Raw genomic sequence first — 17,780 nt, 5'->3', positions numbered from 1 at the left:
GCATGTGAGTGGTACAATTGTGTCCTGGATGTCCGCATGTGGGGGGTACAATTGTGTCCAGTATCCCCGCATGCGGGTGGTACAATTGTGTCCTGGATGTCCGCATGGCGGTGCTACAATTGTGTCCTGGATGTCCGCATGCGGGTGGTACAATTGTGTCCAGTATCCCCGCATGTGGGGTGGTACAATTGTGTCCAGTATCCCAGCATGCGGGTGGTACAATTGTGTCCTGGATGTCCGCATGGCGGTGGTACAATTGTGTCCAGTATCCCCGCATGTGGGGTGGTACAATTGTGTCCAGTATCCCCGCATGTGGGTGGTACAATTGTGTCCTGGATTTCCGCATGTGCGTGGTACAATTGTGTCCTGGATGTCCGCATGCGGGTGGTACAATTGTGTCCAGTATCCCCGCATGTGGGGTGGTACAATTGTGTCCAGTATCCCTGCATGCGGGTGGTACAATTGTGTCCAGTATCCCCGCATGCGGGTGGTACAATTGTGTCCAGTATCCCCGCATGTGGGTGGTACAATTGTGTCCTAGGTCCCCGGATGTGGGTGGTATAATTGTGTCCTGGGTGCCCGGATGTGGGTGGTAAAATTGTGTCCTGGGTGCCCGGATGTGGGTGGTATAACTGTGTCCTGAGTGCCCGGATGTGGGCGGTACCCCGGGGTAGAACTGATTGCTTAATAGATCCCCTAGGAATTTAAACCCTGCATGTTTTATACAGAATTCGCGAATTGCCATTTTTCTCAAATTTCACGGATTTCTAACGGTGTTAGGTGTGTTTGGGCAGTCGTTTTCAACCTGAATTCAATACTCCTTCAGCGAAGGTATTAAGACCTATTCACAACAATGTATACTCTGTTGTGATGGTGACTAGTATCATGATGATGTGTGCGGAGACTGGGAAGACGGACTTTCCTGTAACATGAAACTCCAAGCTGTGTTTACACTAGTGCCTGGAGCGACATTAAACCTCATTATCTCACCTCACTAAAACTAGGCTCAATTGTGATTATATCGATCAAATGAGACAACCCCGGGCAATGCGGAAATCTTGTCACATTAATATTATACTTAAAGACAAAAGTAACTGTGATCATATAAATGTGTCGATAGCTAATAATAATGGTATGGACTATGTGGTTGTGTCTCACACACACGCACGCACGCACGCACGCACCAGGCACCCCCTCTCTCTCTCTCTCTCTCTCTCTCTCTCTCTCTCTCTCTCTCACACACACACACACACACACTGACATTCACATAAACACACACAAACACACACATGTACACGTACACACAATCACGTGCCTACACACACAATCACGCACACACATACACGTACACAGGCACACGCATACATATACACACATACACGTACACAGACACACGCATACATATACACACATACACGTACACACAGACACACGTACACATGTTCACGTACATGCACAAACACACATACACACACATTCACGAACACATATACAGGTACACACAAACACGTACACACAAACACACATACACAAACATTCACGCACACATATACACGTACACACAAACACACATACACACACACACATACACACACATTCACGCACACATATACACGTACACACAAACACACATACACATACATTCACGCACACATATACACGTACACACAGACACACGTACACACAAACACAGACGTTTAAGTACGATTCATGACCGATCATAACACTATATTTGTTGACCCGAGTTAGACTTTATTTATTGACAAAAACGTATCCCATAGCAACAGTGTTACCGTGACATCGCCAGAACAATCAATAAAACATGAGTGTAATTGTGCATATTGCAGTTTACGCCTGAGAGAATTGTTTGGAGATGAGGTCAGAAGAACACACAGCATATGTTTCTGTCAAGCAACGTGTGATATTGTTGTGTGATATCGATCTGGTCTGGAAACAATTAACACAGCGTCCAATGGGCAGCCGCGCATGTAATTGTCCTCCTGCACATCATCACCATCAGCAGCACATGGTACGGGGTACCCTCAGTGCATAACACTGGCAACAAGCAGCATTATACAATACATGTCGTCGGATCATATGATACCGCCCTGTTGATGTTTACTACTCCTGCTATAACACGGGGTGTGGCGTCACACAAACATTGTAAATACTCAGATGATCACCAGTATTTTAAGATAAGGTCGTCTTTCATAAGTGAGTGAGATGTTTTACAGCTCTTCTTGTGGTTAACGAGAACATTACAAATGTTTCTTAAGCGTCTGAAAAACCATAACACGGGGATACTATATTATAGTAAGTCTTAATACCCAGTGTTGTTCCCAGACCCCTTGCCGGGGCACAGAGTGTGCCTCCCTCACCTGATTAGTACAGAGTGTGCCTCCCTCAGGTGATATCGTGTATCGTGTGTGCCTCCTTCAGGTGATTAGTACAGAGTGTGCCTCCCTCAATTGATATCGTGTATCGTGTGTGCCTCCCTCAATTGATATGGTGTATCGTGTGTGTCTCCCTCAATTGATATCGTGTATCGTGTGTGCCTCCCTCAATTGATATCGTGTATCGTGTGTGCCTCCCTCAGTTGATATCGTGTATCGTGTGTGCCTCCCTCAATTGATATCGTGTATCGTGTGTGCCTCCCTCAATTGATATCATGTATCGTGTGTGCCTCCCTCAATTGATATCGTGTATCGTGTGTGCCTCCCTCAGTTGATATCGTGTATCGCGTGTGCCTCCCTCAATTGATATCGTGTATCGTGTGTGCCTCCCTCAATTGATATGGTGTATCGTGTGTGCCTCCCTCAGTTGATATCGTGTATCGCGTGTGCCTCCCTCAATTGATATCGTGTATCGTGTGTGCCTCCCTCAGTTGATATCGTGTATCGTGTGTGCCTCCCTCAATTGATATCGTGTATCGTGTGTGCCTCCCTCAGTTGATATCGTGTATCGTGTGTGCCTCCCTCAATTGATATCGTGTATCGTGTGTGCCTCCTTCAGGTGATTAGTATAGTGTTTGTATCCTTCAGGTGATTAGTACAGTGTGTGTCTCCCTCAATTGATATGGTGTATCGTGTGTGCCTCCTTCAGGTGATTAGTATAGTGTTTGTATCCTTCAGGTGATTAGTATAGTGTGTGCCTCCCTCAATTGATATCGTGTATCGTGTGTGCCTCCCTCAATTGATATGGTGTATCGTGTGTGCCTCCCTCAATTGATATCGTGTATCGTGTGTGTCTCCTTCAGGTGATTAGTGTCGTGTGTGCCTCCCTCAATTGATATGGTGTATCGTGTGCCTCCTTAAGCTGATTAGTATAGTGTTTGTATCCTTCAGCTGATTAGTATAGTGTTTGTATCCTTCACCTGATTAGTACAGTGTGTGTCTCCCTCAATTGATATGGTGTATCGTGTGTGTCTCCTTCAGCTGATTAGTGTCGTGTGTGTCTCCTTAAGCTGATTAGTGTCGTGTGTGCCTCCCTCAATTGATATCGTGTATCGTGTGTGTCTCCTTCAGGTGATTAGTGCGGTGTGTGCCTCCTTTACCTGATTAGTATAGTGTTTGTATCCTTCAGCTGATTAGTATAGTGTTTGTATCCTTCAGCTGATTAGAACAGTGTGTGTCTCCTTCACCTGATTAGTACAGTGTGTGTCTCCTTCAAATGATTAGTATAGTGTTTGTATCCTTTACCTGATTAGTACAGTGTGTGTCTCCTTCACCTGATTAGTACAGTGTGTGTCTCCTTCAAATGATTAGTATAGTGTTTGTATCCTTTACCTGATTAGTACAGTGTGTGTCTCCTTCACCTGATTAGTACAGTGTGTGTCTCCTTCAAATGATTAGTACAGTGTGTGTATCCTTCAGCTGATTAGTACGGTGTGTGCCTCCTTTAGCTGATTAGTACAGTGTGTGCCTCCTTCAAATGATTAGTACAGTGTGTGCCTCCTTCACCTGATTAGTACAGTGTGTGTCTCCTTCACCTGATTAGTACAGTGTGTGTATCCTTCAGCTGATTAGTACAGTGTGTGTCTCCTTTAGCTGATTAGTACAGTGTGTGTCTCCTTCAAATGGTTAGTACAGTGTGTGTCTCCTTCGCATGATTAGTACAGTGTGTGTCTCCTTCACCTGATTAGTACAGTGTGTGTCTCCTTCACCTGATTAGTACAGTGTGTGTCTCCTTCACCTGATTAGTACAGTGTGTGTCTCCTTCACCTGATTAGTATAGTGTGTGTCTCCTTCATCTGATTAGTACAGTGTGTGTCTCCTTCACCTGATTAGTATAGTGTGTGTCTCCTTCAGCTGATTAGTACAGTGTGTGTATCCTTTAGCTGATTAGTATAGTGTGTGTCTCCTTCACCTGATTAGTACAGTGTGTGTCTCCTTCACCTGATTAGTACAGTGTGTGTCTCTTTCACCTGATTAGTATAGTGTGTGTCTCCTTCACCTGATTAGTACAGTGTGTGTATCCTTCACCTGATTAGTATAGTGTGTGTCTCCTTCAGCTGATTAGTACAGTGTGTGTATCCTTTAGCTGATTAGTACAGTGTGTGTCTCCTTCACCTGATTAGTACAGTGTGTGTATCCTTTAGCTGATTAGTACAGTGTGTGTCTCCTTCACCTGATTAGTACAGTGTGTGTCTCCTTAAGCTGATTAGTACAGTGTGTGTCTCCTTCACCTGATTAGTTTCTGAGCTTCCTCGCCCTGTGTCACCATGTCATTGCTATACATTGTTACCATAGCAACTATCAAACATGTTTTTGTCGCTAATGAACGACTTCACGTCTTAGAACCCAACCAACCGCTTCATTAATGGATAGTCACATAGACACGAGACGCGGTTGTTGCTTCAATCAATCAGTCTCCTTTGTTAACTTACTGTTTACATTTAAAACAAGCCTCTTACGTCCCAGCAGGTGCCATGGCATCAGCAGCATGTATCCGGGTAGTGTTTTCATGTATCGATCTGAACAGAAAAATCGATCTTTCTGAATGCGCGGGCCACAAAAATATGCCTCGCTACGATACAGCTACCTTTTATATACTACAGCACATAAAAACACAATACCAGTAAACACGTGCACAACAAGGCAATTCCTGACATAAGCCTAACGCGGGGATTCAGTGGGCAGTCGAGTACAGACGAGCCACGTGGTAGTCAAGTTCGTGCTACCATGTGTATCTCAGAACCATGGGAAGGTGGTCCCGTTGTCAGTGCGTCGGTCCATGCGGCCCAAAGTCCAGGTTTGATCCTTCAGGAAGAAACAAGTAGGCCTTCCCTGGGTGGCATTTCGCTAATATTGTTGACCCTCACCTTAGTACACCTGTACTAATTAATCCTTTTGTCGCTTCCCTGCTCAGGAACACTGCTCTATTTCCTGTCTCGATGAGTGAGTGAGTGGGTGAGTGAGTTGGGTTTGACGTCACTTTGAACAGTACTTAATTTGTGTCTCGGCGCGTCATTTAATCTGGGAGGAAGGGGGGAGTGATGTTCACTCTTTCTTCATGAGTACGGGGGCGAGTAAAGCGTTGGCTCGTCACGCCGAGAACAAGTTTCTGGTTCCCCAAATGGTTAAAGTGTGTGAAGCCAGGTCTTGGTGCGGTGTCTCCCGTCTTCATATCATACTAACTGCTGCTAGGTCGGTGTTGTGTTCATGGTTATCTGGTTAAGTTCTTAATTCAAGTACACAAGAAATATTTGGTCGAGGCATTTTAAAACTGCCTCCAAAAATGGTGCCAAATGAATGTATTTCTCAAACGTTTTCTCTACTCACAAGTAACAGAATCTCTCCAGTACGCCACGGAAGTCATTTAAAATGAACGTATCGTGTTTAGACAATAAAATAAGTAAATATGCTATCGTCCATTGGATTGCCTGGTCCATCGATCACTTGATTGTCTGGTTTGTTTACATTCCGCTGTGGCATAGAGTACTTATTTTTTATTCAAATTGTGTGAATGACGGGTTCTACCGGTGCCGAAGAACATGCTAATCCTTTGGGCCAACACCTCCTGTCATCACTGATTTTCATTGATTTGTTTATATATAATTATTACTGCTATTCTGCCTTAGCGATCAATGGAAACTGTTTCGGCAGATAATCGAGACTGACTACTCTCTGGCATTGACGTCACACATTTAAACATGTCATACACTCCCAATAAACAGGGGATCTGTGAAACAGAAACTGCCTATAAGAACCAGATAATGCTTCCCACAGCAGCCGCCATCACGTACATTACCATGGACTCGGAATCTGTGTCGTAACTTCAACGTTTTAATTTGTTTGCTGTTTCAAGCAACATGAGGCCGCCTCCGTGGTAGAGCGTCCGTCCGGAGAGCGGAAGGTCCGGGGTGTGATCCCCGGCCTCGTCATGCCAAAAGACGCTACTTGTTGTTCTGGCGCTCCGCATTAAGCTGCAAAAGCAAGGAATGGTCGGCTCGGCGCCAGTATACTATCTCTTAGAAGGGTATTCATGTTAAACTGCAGCATGGTATCTCAGTGGGCTAGCACTATAAAAACGGCATAAGTCCGGACTAGTACAAGCAGACACACACGTGCATGCACGTCGCTATATAAGTGCAATAATATTGGAAGCGACGTTAAACCCCATTTCCCCTCACCTCACCCCAAGCCACCATGAAGCGATATTTCATCTACACAACGGGGGCCTGTAAATAGTCGAGACTGAGCCACACAACCGGTGATCTCACAAGAACCGTACCACATGGTCAGGAGTGGGGGCACGGCACCAAGTCACCGAGGCGCCTGCAAGCAAAAATAGTTTTCTGACGACTTCTTCTATCCCAGGAGCCCGGGATCGGAAATGTTCGTGAATTCACAAATCATTGAGGGTTGTTTATTGTTATTAACTTTAACTGAAGAACTCTTAGAAAAAAGACTGCAAAGGAAGATAATCGAAGAGCAACGAGTGAGTGAGTGAGTGAGTTTGGTTTTACGCCGCTTTTAGCAATATTCCAGCAATATCACGGCGGGGGACACCAGAAATGGGCTTCACACATTTTACCCATGTCGGGAATCGAATCCGGGTCTTCGGCGTGACGAGCGAACGCTTTAACCACTAGGCTACCCGACCGCCCGAAGAGCAACGAGATCGAGGCGTTGCCAGGGAAGAAACACACTTCTTCGACATCCTAAGTCAATAACAGCGACCGTATGATAGCCGTGGCAACCTTCCTAATCAATACCTGGCAAAGACGACAATCTAGTTATGCTGGTATGAAAGTATGTCAGGGGTAATTAGTCAACACCGGAGAAATTGCTATTTATAGATGGGGAAAACCCGACAGTCGGAGTATTTCATGGTTACCATTGTTCCCACTGTCTACTTACATTTACTTTATGTAGCTTGTATTTTTTATATGGCAAACATGTGTTCCTGACGAGCTACTCTCTACCCGGATCCTCACGGGTCGCTACATATGGTGAATCAGATACTCTACTGATCGCGCGTATGACGTTGTATGTCGAGTCAAATTACAAAATAATACTTGTCTGGCGCATTGAGCACTTTGATTAGCTTACACGGGTAATCAAGTCAGTGAAAAATCTGTTGTTAGTTAAAAAGCGTTTTTTGTTTGTACAGGTCGAGACAAGATGTATATTTGTCATGTACATCACGTCCTTTCTTTGTACAGGTCGAGTCAAGTTATATATTTGTCAGGGGCATCACGTCCTTTGTACAGGTTGTTTCAAGTTATATATTTGTGTAAGGTACATGGCGTTCTTCGTTTGTTCTGGTCGAGTCAAGTTATATATTTGTGTAAGGTACGTCACGTTCTTCGTTTACTCTGGTCGAGTCAAGTTATATATTTGTGTCACGTACGTCACGTTCTTCGTTTACTCTGGTCGAGTCAAGTTATATATTTGTGTCACGTACGTCACGTTCTTCGTTTACTCTGGTCGAGTCAAGTTATATATTTGTGTCAGGTACATCACGTTCTTCGTTTACTCTGGTCGAGTCAAGTTATATATTTGTGTCAGGTACATCACGTTTACTCGAGAGCAAAGAAGGAGCAAAACATGCTGTCTGAGCAGTGTCACCTATTCACCACGGCTGCTGTTATAGGTCACGAGCATGAGGTAAAACCTGGAACAAATAGTAGAAAGCTGATTATATTTTCTGAAGACCTTCAGAAGGTCACACTAATGACCCTAAGTTCCACCTGGCGGCATTTTGAAGATGGTCGCCAGTTCCAAGAAGGACGCCTTTATTTTTTAAAATGATATGAAGTTTTGTTGTTTTGCGTACATGATATCATGCAATATATCAAATGAAGCTCTTTTAAAGCTTTAAACCTTCGCACAATATTTGATTCAACCTTGTGATTTAAATAGGATTTGTTTTATAAGCATTTCATGTCATTTTCAAAAATATTGACGGCCATCTTGGAACTGGTGGAGAGAGAGAGGGCGGGGGGGGGGGGGGATGTGGGAAGGAGGGGGGGCGGAGCGGGGCCTTCACAGCTGATATAACTATATGATAGTCAAAGGATTTAATTTCATACAATTGTCAGCAAACGTGTGTATAAAGTTTCACTCATCTGCATTGGATCTTCACAAAGGGTTTGTATTAATTGTAAACAGTGTTGAGCATGAATGCCATTTCTTGTGACACTGCCCCCTTTATACTGAAACTAGAGCGCCATTATTAAGAAGATGTACTTAAGTCTGTGATATTGTTAATGATTATTCTGATGTTGAAAAATTGTCTTTTATACTGGCCAACCAAGATTTACTATTCTTAGCTACCATGACCTGCAAACTTTTATTACAACAACGCAAATCTATTTCCTGTTTTAAAATGTGTGTTGGCTTATTTAAGTTTTTTATCGCCTGTTAGTAATTAGTTTTATGTAATTCGTAATTATATCTTAATGGTCTCTTAAAAACTCATAGACGGGTGGCTCTGTGATGTTTATTTTACAAGGTCATTTATCTTAATATGTAAACAGAGGTGAGACTGTCATTAACAATCTGTCTGTCTGTCTGTCTGCCGTGTTTGTCACAACAGAAGAGACTGGAATTAGCGGTCAACCGTCACCGTGTCTTTGGAATGATTGAAGTTAAATTAGGGCCCGGGGTGGAGCGGTGGTCTGAAGCGTGAGTGAGATTACTGGATTGTTAACCTGATACTACTGCCACTGTCTCCAGGGCATTAGCTCTGAGGCTGAGAAAGATAACACTAAATGGCACAAACCGGTCTAAGAAAAAGTCCTGGGGCTTCTAACATCATAAATGTATGTTCGTCTCATCAGCAGAGGTCCCACCCTGCGAGGAAATGTTATTTGCGGCCAAATCTTACCCGACAAGAGACTATATGTTGAATTTAGCCATTCCTTACAACCGTACACACTTCTCATCACTGAGAGAACTTTAGTGCAACCTGGGCATAAAGGTGTTTTTAAAGACGTACTCTGATGTATCGGGTGATTTGTCACTGTGTTTAGCCTTCACATTCTTAGTCATCACCCTTGTAGTCATCACCCTTGTAGTCATCAACCTTGTAGTCATCACCCTTGTAGTCATCCCCCTTGTAGTCATCACCCTTGTAGTCATCAACCTTGTAGTCATCAACCTTGTAGTCATCACCCTTGTAGTCATCACCCTTGTAGTCATCAACCTTGTAGTCATCACCCTTCTAGTCATCACCCTTGTAGTCATCAACCTTGTAGTCATCAACCTTGTAGTCATCACCCTTGTAGTCATCAACCTTGTAGTCATCACCCTTGTAGTCATCACCCTTGTAGTCATCACCCTTGTAGTCATCACCCTTGTAGTCATCAACCTTGTAGTCATCAACCTTGTAGTCATCAACCTTGTAGTCATCACCCTTGTAGTTTTCACCCTTGTAGTCATCAACCTTGTAGTCAACACCCTTGTAGTCATCAACCTTGTAGTCATCAACCTTGTAGTCATCACCCTTGTAGTCATCAACCTTGTAGTCATCACCCTTGTAGTCATCACCCTTGTAGTCATCACCCTTGTAGGCAACCACCTTGTAGTCATCACCCTTGTAGTCATCACCCTTGTAGTCATCACCCTTGTAGTCATCAACCTTGTAGTCATCACCCATGTAGTCATCACCCTTGTAGTCATCACCCTTGTAGGCAACCACCTTGTAGTCATCACCCTTGTAGTCATCACCCTTGTAGTCATCAACCTTGTAGTCATCACCCTTGTAGTCATCCACCTTGTAGTCATCAACCTTGTAGTCATCACCCGTTACTTACCAGCCTCAACAAAACGACTCATTTCACCTGTGCCTGAATCAATCACAGAACGTATTTACAGACGATAGATTTGTTTCGGCAATATAATATTATAAGACGCCAATCTTCCCATTCTCTCGTCTCTGTCAGGCTGACAGACATCTAGTTTAATTACAGATGTACATCACAAGAAACATAAATAAAATAGTACATGTATATAAAATTAGTATTTAATGTTTATATAAAATTGTACTTAGTATGTATATAACATTGTTTTTAATGTGTATATAAAATAGCACTTAGTATTTATATAAAATAATATTTAATATGTATATAAAATAGCACTTAGTATGTATATAACATTGTTTTTAATGTGTATATGAAATAGCACTTAGTATGTATATAACATTGTTTTTAATGTGTATATAAAATAGCACTTAGTATGTATATAACATTGTTTTTAATGTGTATATTAAATAGCACTTAGTATGTATATAACATTGTTTTTAATGTGTATATTAAATAGCACTTAGTATGTATATAAAATAATATTTAATGTGTAATTAAAATAGCATTTATTATGTATATAAAATAATATCTAATGTGTATATGAAATAGCACTTAGTATGTATATAAAATAATATTTAATGTGTATATGAAATAGCACTTAGTATGTATATAAAATAATATTTAATGCGTATATAAAATAGCACTTAGTATGTATATAACATTGTTTTTAATGTGTGTATAAAATAGCACTTAGTATGTGTATGAAATAATATTTAATGTGTATATAAAATAGCACTTTGTATGTATATGAATAGTATTTAATGTGTATATGAAATAGCACTTAGTATGTATATAAAATAATATTTAATGTGTATATAAAATAGCACTTTGTATGTATATAAAATAGTGTTTAATGTGTATATAAAATAGCACTTAGCATGTATATTAAATAGTATTTAATGTGTATATAAAAAAAGCACTTTGTATGTATATAAATAGTATTTAATGTGTATATAAAATAGCACTTTGTATGTATATATTATAGTATTTAATGTGTATATAAAATAGCACTTAGTATGTATATAAAATAGTATTTAATCTGTATATAGAATAGCCCTTAGTATGTATATAAAATAATATTTAATGTGTATATAAAATAGCACTAAGTATGTATATAAATTGTATTTAATGTGTATATAAAATAGCACTTAGTATGTATATAAATAATATTTAATGTGTATATAAAATAGCATTTTGTATGTATATAAAATAGCACTTTGTATGTATATATTATAGTATTTAATGTGTATATAAAATAGCACTTAGTATGTATATAAAATAGTATTTAATCTGTATATAGAATAGCCCTTAGTATGTATATAAAATAATATTTAATGTGTATATAAAATAGCACTAAGTATGTATATAAATTGTATTTAATGTGTATATAAAATAGCACTTAGTATGTATATAAATAATATTTAATGTGTATATAAAATAGCACTTTGTATGTTTATAAAATAGCACTTTGTATGTATATAAAATGGTATTTAATGTGTATATAAAATAGCTCTTTGTATGTATATAAATAGTATTTAATGTGTATATAAAATAGCACTTAGTATGTATATAAAATAATGCTGAGTACGTACATAAAATAGTACTTAATGTATATAACACCAACGTTTCACGGTGTTTGATATGAACGATTTATCACATATGAAACAAACACGAAACGTATATATTATATATAAATATCCACGGTGCACGGGTGAAAGTGTATCTTTTAGCATATTCAGATTTAGGGATAGATATATTTCGAAAATATATTTGCTCGTGTCTGTATCAGCAAGATGGGGAGCACAACTGGTGTCAAGGGGATGCCTACTTCCTTACCCCCAATCCACAAACATGTTATCTATGATGAAGTCAAACATTTCACATATTCTTTTCTCAGTAAACTTCAGGTGGCATGTGGTATCATTTTTGCAATTGTCCTAAACCTCTGAACATAGATACGTAACTATATCTATGTTCACCACGTTCAGAAACAAACGCCCCATGGCTCAAGGAATGGACTTTGTCTTACGTTACAGGGGTTACAGACCCCGGTCATATAGCTGGAATACTACTAAGTGCGGCGTTAAACAACAAACAAACATACAAAACAAGTAATACACCCCACCGGTCTATGCGTGTATCCCCACTGCAGCAGGCTCAGTAATGTTAAACATCTTTTCAATCATGTATTTCAGGACGTATGTGTTACATTTTCACGTCTCTGTTTCAGAGTTCCTGTTGGTGGTTGTTTTCTGTGTTTTCACGGCCCTCATGGCGTACCAGTGGCGGACTGAGTTGCAAGTCTATCACATGTTCATCAACGGCTCACTGTCGTCCCTGACCTTCATCCCTCCCTCTCCTGCAACGCTGAACTCGAGTCAGAATGCCACTGATCACTTCCTCTGGACAACCGATGCCTCTCGGGTATCTCCACAGCAAGCATCAAAACTGTCACCAACTTCCACAAAAATACAAAAAACATCCACCCCTTCCTCAAGAAACAGCTCGACAACCACCACTCCGAAACACATACCAACCACATTGACGACTTCCAGCAACCACAGCACCACAACAACAACTCCACGGCCAATACTGACCACCCCTCCCCCAGCACCAAAGCCTATAGTGTGTAAAAACCCGTTCAGGAAGGAGTACATCAAGAAGCAGAACTTCTTGTGTTGCAGACCTATTGGGAGACTCGGCAATATGATGTTTGTGTATGCGTCGTCCTATGGAATCGCTGCCTCGAATAACAGGACGCTGATTGTGGACAAGGGGTTAAGTCTGACCAAATATTTCAACCTTAATGCCCAATTAGTGGATGACTATAACTGTGTGATTACAGGAACGAGGGGTATGGGGTCGAGGCAGGACTGTGCGTTCGACGAGCGTCTAATGAACATCACTAAAGGGCAGAACACGTGTGTGGGGAGCTATTTACAATCATACAAGTACTTCGAGCATGTTCGGGAAGCAATCAAGAAACAGTTTATATTCAAGAAGGAAATCAGAGACAAAGCGATGGGCATTATAAATGGGGCTATAAACACATTCCATAATCGTAATACGACCTTGAAGGACACCCGCCCCGTGTTGGTCGGCGTCCATGTGAGACGGGGCGATATGGTTAAGAACAAATTTGGTTATGCAGTTGCAACGCCAGAATATTTAGGAAATGCCACACAGTATTATCGAGACAAGTTCCCCAATAGGTTGTTTATTGTGTGTTCTAATGATATGGCATGGACAAAGCAACACGTTGTTGGTGATGACGTCTTCTACGTGGAGGGGAACACGTTTGAAGTTGACATGGCGGTGTTGGTGAGCTGTAACCACAGTCTGACCACTGTGGGATCCTTCAGTTGGTGGGCGGGGTTCCTGGCAGGGGGACAGGTTGTGTACTATCAGTGGCCAGCCATCGAGAAGTCAGGACTGCGGAGACACTTCTCAGCCAATTACACAGATTTCTTCCCCCCTTCCTGGATCGGGATGTAGTGACCTACCCGAGGTTGTGTATATATTTGGGCAGTACCTCATGATCAGGATTAGGTGACGCGTGTTACTATGCATCTTAGTGGCAGCACCTGCCGTGTTCACGAGACAAGACACGCCTTGTGAAGACGAGTTGTTACTGAGGGTTATTTGTGGTGCCTTTTCGTGATGACAGAAACACATATTATCATTGCACAGCTTGTTGGACATAAGACACACGGTGCCTTGTTTTGAAAAAAACCCTTTTAGGTCGATGTGGAGTTTAACTCTCAGATCAGTGATACAGTTTCATGTCGCGCCGCACTATCATGTGGAATCGGCGTATTTCTTGCAATTTCTATGTGTTCGTTAGCAGATTATTTTTCAATATATGTATTTTAAAAGTGACAAATTATACCTAACAGACAATCGATACCATCCATGCATTTTCCGACATTTCTGAAATGTTGGTGTGACCTTGTGTTTTCAGTTGATGAAGAACAAAGTGACTAGTGTCTTAGTGTCTGGATTTCGGAGAAACGAAGTGACCTGTGATTCTGTGATTGTAGTGTTTTTGCCTGCCTTGTAACGTTTGCTCTAGTACCTAATACTCCGTATTGTTTGTTCCTGAGTCACGGGGGTGGCGGGGGGTGGCCCAGTCGTCTAAGGCGCCGCGATTCGCTGTGCAGAGTTGCGTCCCTTGGGCACGCCAGAAACCTATGATTGTGGGTTCGAATCCCGGTTCGCACCAATTATGTTTCTAGGTTTGTCAGCACCATACCCGTGCTCGTGGTTTTCACCGAAGTGGTAAACGTCTGAAACCTGCATCACTTCGGGCTTTCCTCCCACATTAAGCTGACACGCCGTGATATAACTCAAATAATGTTAAAAGCGGCGTTTAACTCAACTCACTCACTCACTCACTCCTCAGTCACGAGACACTTGTGTTGTTGTCCAGCACCACACCTGCTTCTCCCCGTGTGACGTACTGCCTCCCCCTGTGACGTACACGTACTGCCTCCCAGTGTGACGTACACGTACTGCCTCCCAGTGTGACGTACCTGTACTGCCTCCCCGTGTGACGTACATGTACTGCCTCCCAGTGTGACGTACATGTACTGCCTCCCCGTGTGACGTACATGTACTGCCTCCCAGTGTGACGTACATGTACTGCCTCCCAGTGTGACGTACATGTACTGCCTCCCCGTGTGACGTACGTGTACTGCCTCCCCGTGTGACGTACATGTACTGTCTACCACAACAGACCGTAGTGACAGCCCCCGACAGACCGCAGTGACAGCCCCCGACAGACCGTAGTGACAGCCCCCGACAGACCGTAGTGACAGCCCCCGACAGACCGTAGTGACAGCCCCCGACAGACCGTAGTGACAGCCCCCAACAGATGGGTGGATTCCCTTCAGTTAGACTCACACGAACCGTGTGTGTGAATCTGTCTAAAACACTCCACCTTCATGTGGCGAACACAACGAAATTCGCTGAACGTCTCCGGGAAGGACGTTAAATTTCATGCCCCATGCATCTGTCAGTATAGTTCATGCCCCATGCATCTGTCAGTATAGTTCATGTCCCATGCATCTGTCAGTATAGTTCATGCCCCGTGCATCTGTCATTATAGTTCATGCCCCGTGCATCTGTCAGTATAGTTCATGCCCCATGCATCTATCAGTATAGTTCATGCCCCGTGCATCTGTCAGTATAGTTCATTCCCCATGCATCAGTCAGTATAGTTCAGGTCCCATGCATGTGTCAGTATAGTTCATGCCCCATGCATCTGTCAGTATAGTTCATGCCCCCATGCATCTGTCAGTATAGTTCATGCCCCATGCATCTGTCAGTATAGTTCATGCCCCATGCATCTGTTAGTATAGTTCATGCCCCGTGCATCTGTCAGTATAGTTCATGCCCCATGCATCTGTCATTATAGTTCATGTCCCATGCATCTGTCAGTATAGTTCATGCCCCCATGCATCTGTCAGTATAGTTCATGCCCCATGCATCTGTCAGTATAGTTCATGCCCCATGCATCTGTCAGTATTGTTCATGTCCCATGCATCTGTCATTATAGTTCATGCCCCATGCATCTGTCATTATAGTTCATGTCCCATGCATCTGTCAGTATAGTTCATGCCCCGTGCATCTGTCAGTATAGTTCATGCCCCGTGCATCAGTCTATAGTTCATGCCCCGTGCATCTGTCATTATAGTTCATGCCCCATGCATCTGTCAGTATAGTTCATGCCCCATGCATCTGTCAGTATAGTTCATGCCCCGTGCATCTGTCAGTATAGTTCATAACCCGTGCATCTGTCATTATAGTTCATGCCCCATACATCTGTCAGTATAGTTCATGCCCCGTGCATCTGTCAGTATAGTTCATGCCCCGTGCACCTGTCAGTATAGTTCATGCCCCATGCATCTGTACTTGACACTATAAACCCCAACCCCAACCCCAACCCCGACCCCGCCTTTCGCACCCAGTCCTTTAGTCAGCGTATGCGTGCTTTCTTAAACTGTTGCACTTCGTCCCAGTACGGCAATAGACTGCCAGTAACGCGGTACTGTTCCCACAATGGGGTGTCATTTTTCACTATACCCTGCATGGTATTCATAGCTGTTTGCTAAGGAATGCGTCGTGAGTTGCCTCCTTCTTCTTCATACAGTTCAACGGGTCTTATCTCCGTGTGCTCAGCAGACTATGTCTGCCCTGGTAATGTGATCACCAGACCGTGGCTGCCCTGGTAATGTGATCACCAGACCGTGGCTGCCCTGGTAATGTGATCACCAGACCGTGGCTGCCCTGGTAATGTGATCACCAGACCGTGGCTGCCCGGGTAATGTGATCACCAGACCATGGCTGCCCGGGTAATGTGCTCAGTAGACCGTGGCTGCCCGGGTCCTCGCTGGGACGTCGTTGGGAGGGAACAGCGTTGTCCTAGTTTTCTATGCAATACTGAAAATTCAGGGACACTTTAACCACTGGTATGCGTGGCTGTTACAACAGAACAGCGGTTACAGGACCCTGCTCTTGGAGTGTACTGAAACGTGGAAATCGCACTTGGATCGCACGTGGATCTCGATATTGTTGGAAGCGGGATACACAGGTCGTTTTCTCTTTACGATAACGTCTGGATACACCGAAACCTCGATAATACGGACAAGATTGTTGTCAGTTAATCGTATTGTCTATTTATATACCTATATATATGATAAAGTATCTACGATTTGTGTATATGAGACCGAGTATTGTCGATGTGTATATATGTATACAACACAACACATATGATGTTTACTGTTTTCCGATGCCTTATTTGTTTAAAGGTTTTTTATTACGTAAGATATTTCATTTTCCGTGACAGTTAAAGTATCAAAAATACTCTTAGGCGTGCATTATCTCCTACACTGAGTTATGCCGTGTGTCTTGCATTGTGTCACGCATTTTGTTGTGCATTGTGTCATGCGTTGTGTCATGGTCTACTTCCAACTAGGAGAGAACCTATTAATATAACATTTCTCATGAAAATCGTGTCAGCTACAGGCCGAAGGTCTGCGGAGGCCAAATTGAGTGAGTGTGATAGTGCGATGCGTATTCAATATTTACATAAGATTTTTATTGAGGGAATTAAATATTTTGTTACAAACTGTTGTTTGTTGACTTATTGACATGGTGGTCCTGCATGGAATAGGAATAATAAGTTTATTTCTGCCGTGCAGGCCATAGGACCATGTACACAGTTGATACAACAATATCATACACTCTTCCAAAATATAAACGCAGTTAGTATATATGTTTGTTGACAGTAAATGGAATCATTTTTCGTTTTAATTTAAGCTGCTTCTGAATAGCAATTTATGTTTTTCGATAACTTTTGAGAATTAACCCCCTTTAGTTTTACCTGCGGTCCAACAAAGCTGGAAACATGAAGAAACTCTGAAGAAGGTAAAACACATGTATAACGTGCTATGAGACGCATTAAGCAAAA

At 42.4% G+C, this 17,780-nt stretch overlaps 1 protein-coding gene across 1 annotated transcript in view; it reads left to right on the top strand.

The window, feature by feature from the left end:
• The window catches only part of LOC139444578 (galactoside alpha-(1,2)-fucosyltransferase 2-like), a 28,135-nt gene extending 10,724 nt beyond the window's left edge, over window positions 1-17,411 (top strand). The window contains exon 2 of the mRNA XM_071225460.1: window positions 12,540-17,411. Within this exon, the coding sequence (XP_071081561.1) occupies window positions 12,540-13,804 (1,265 nt within the window). The 3' untranslated portion in view covers window positions 13,805-17,411. The remainder of the gene's footprint in view (window positions 1-12,539) is intronic.
• The last annotated feature ends 369 nt before the right edge of the window (window positions 17,412-17,780 follow it).

This window comes from Haliotis cracherodii, unplaced genomic scaffold (genome assembly GCF_022045235.1).
Source record: "Haliotis cracherodii isolate W230 unplaced genomic scaffold, xgHalCrac1.p SCAF_56, whole genome shotgun sequence".
Taxonomy (NCBI): domain Eukaryota; kingdom Metazoa; phylum Mollusca; class Gastropoda; order Lepetellida; family Haliotidae; genus Haliotis; species Haliotis cracherodii.
Note: the sequence above shows the minus strand (reverse complement) of the source record. Positions and strands in the feature narration are given on the sequence as shown.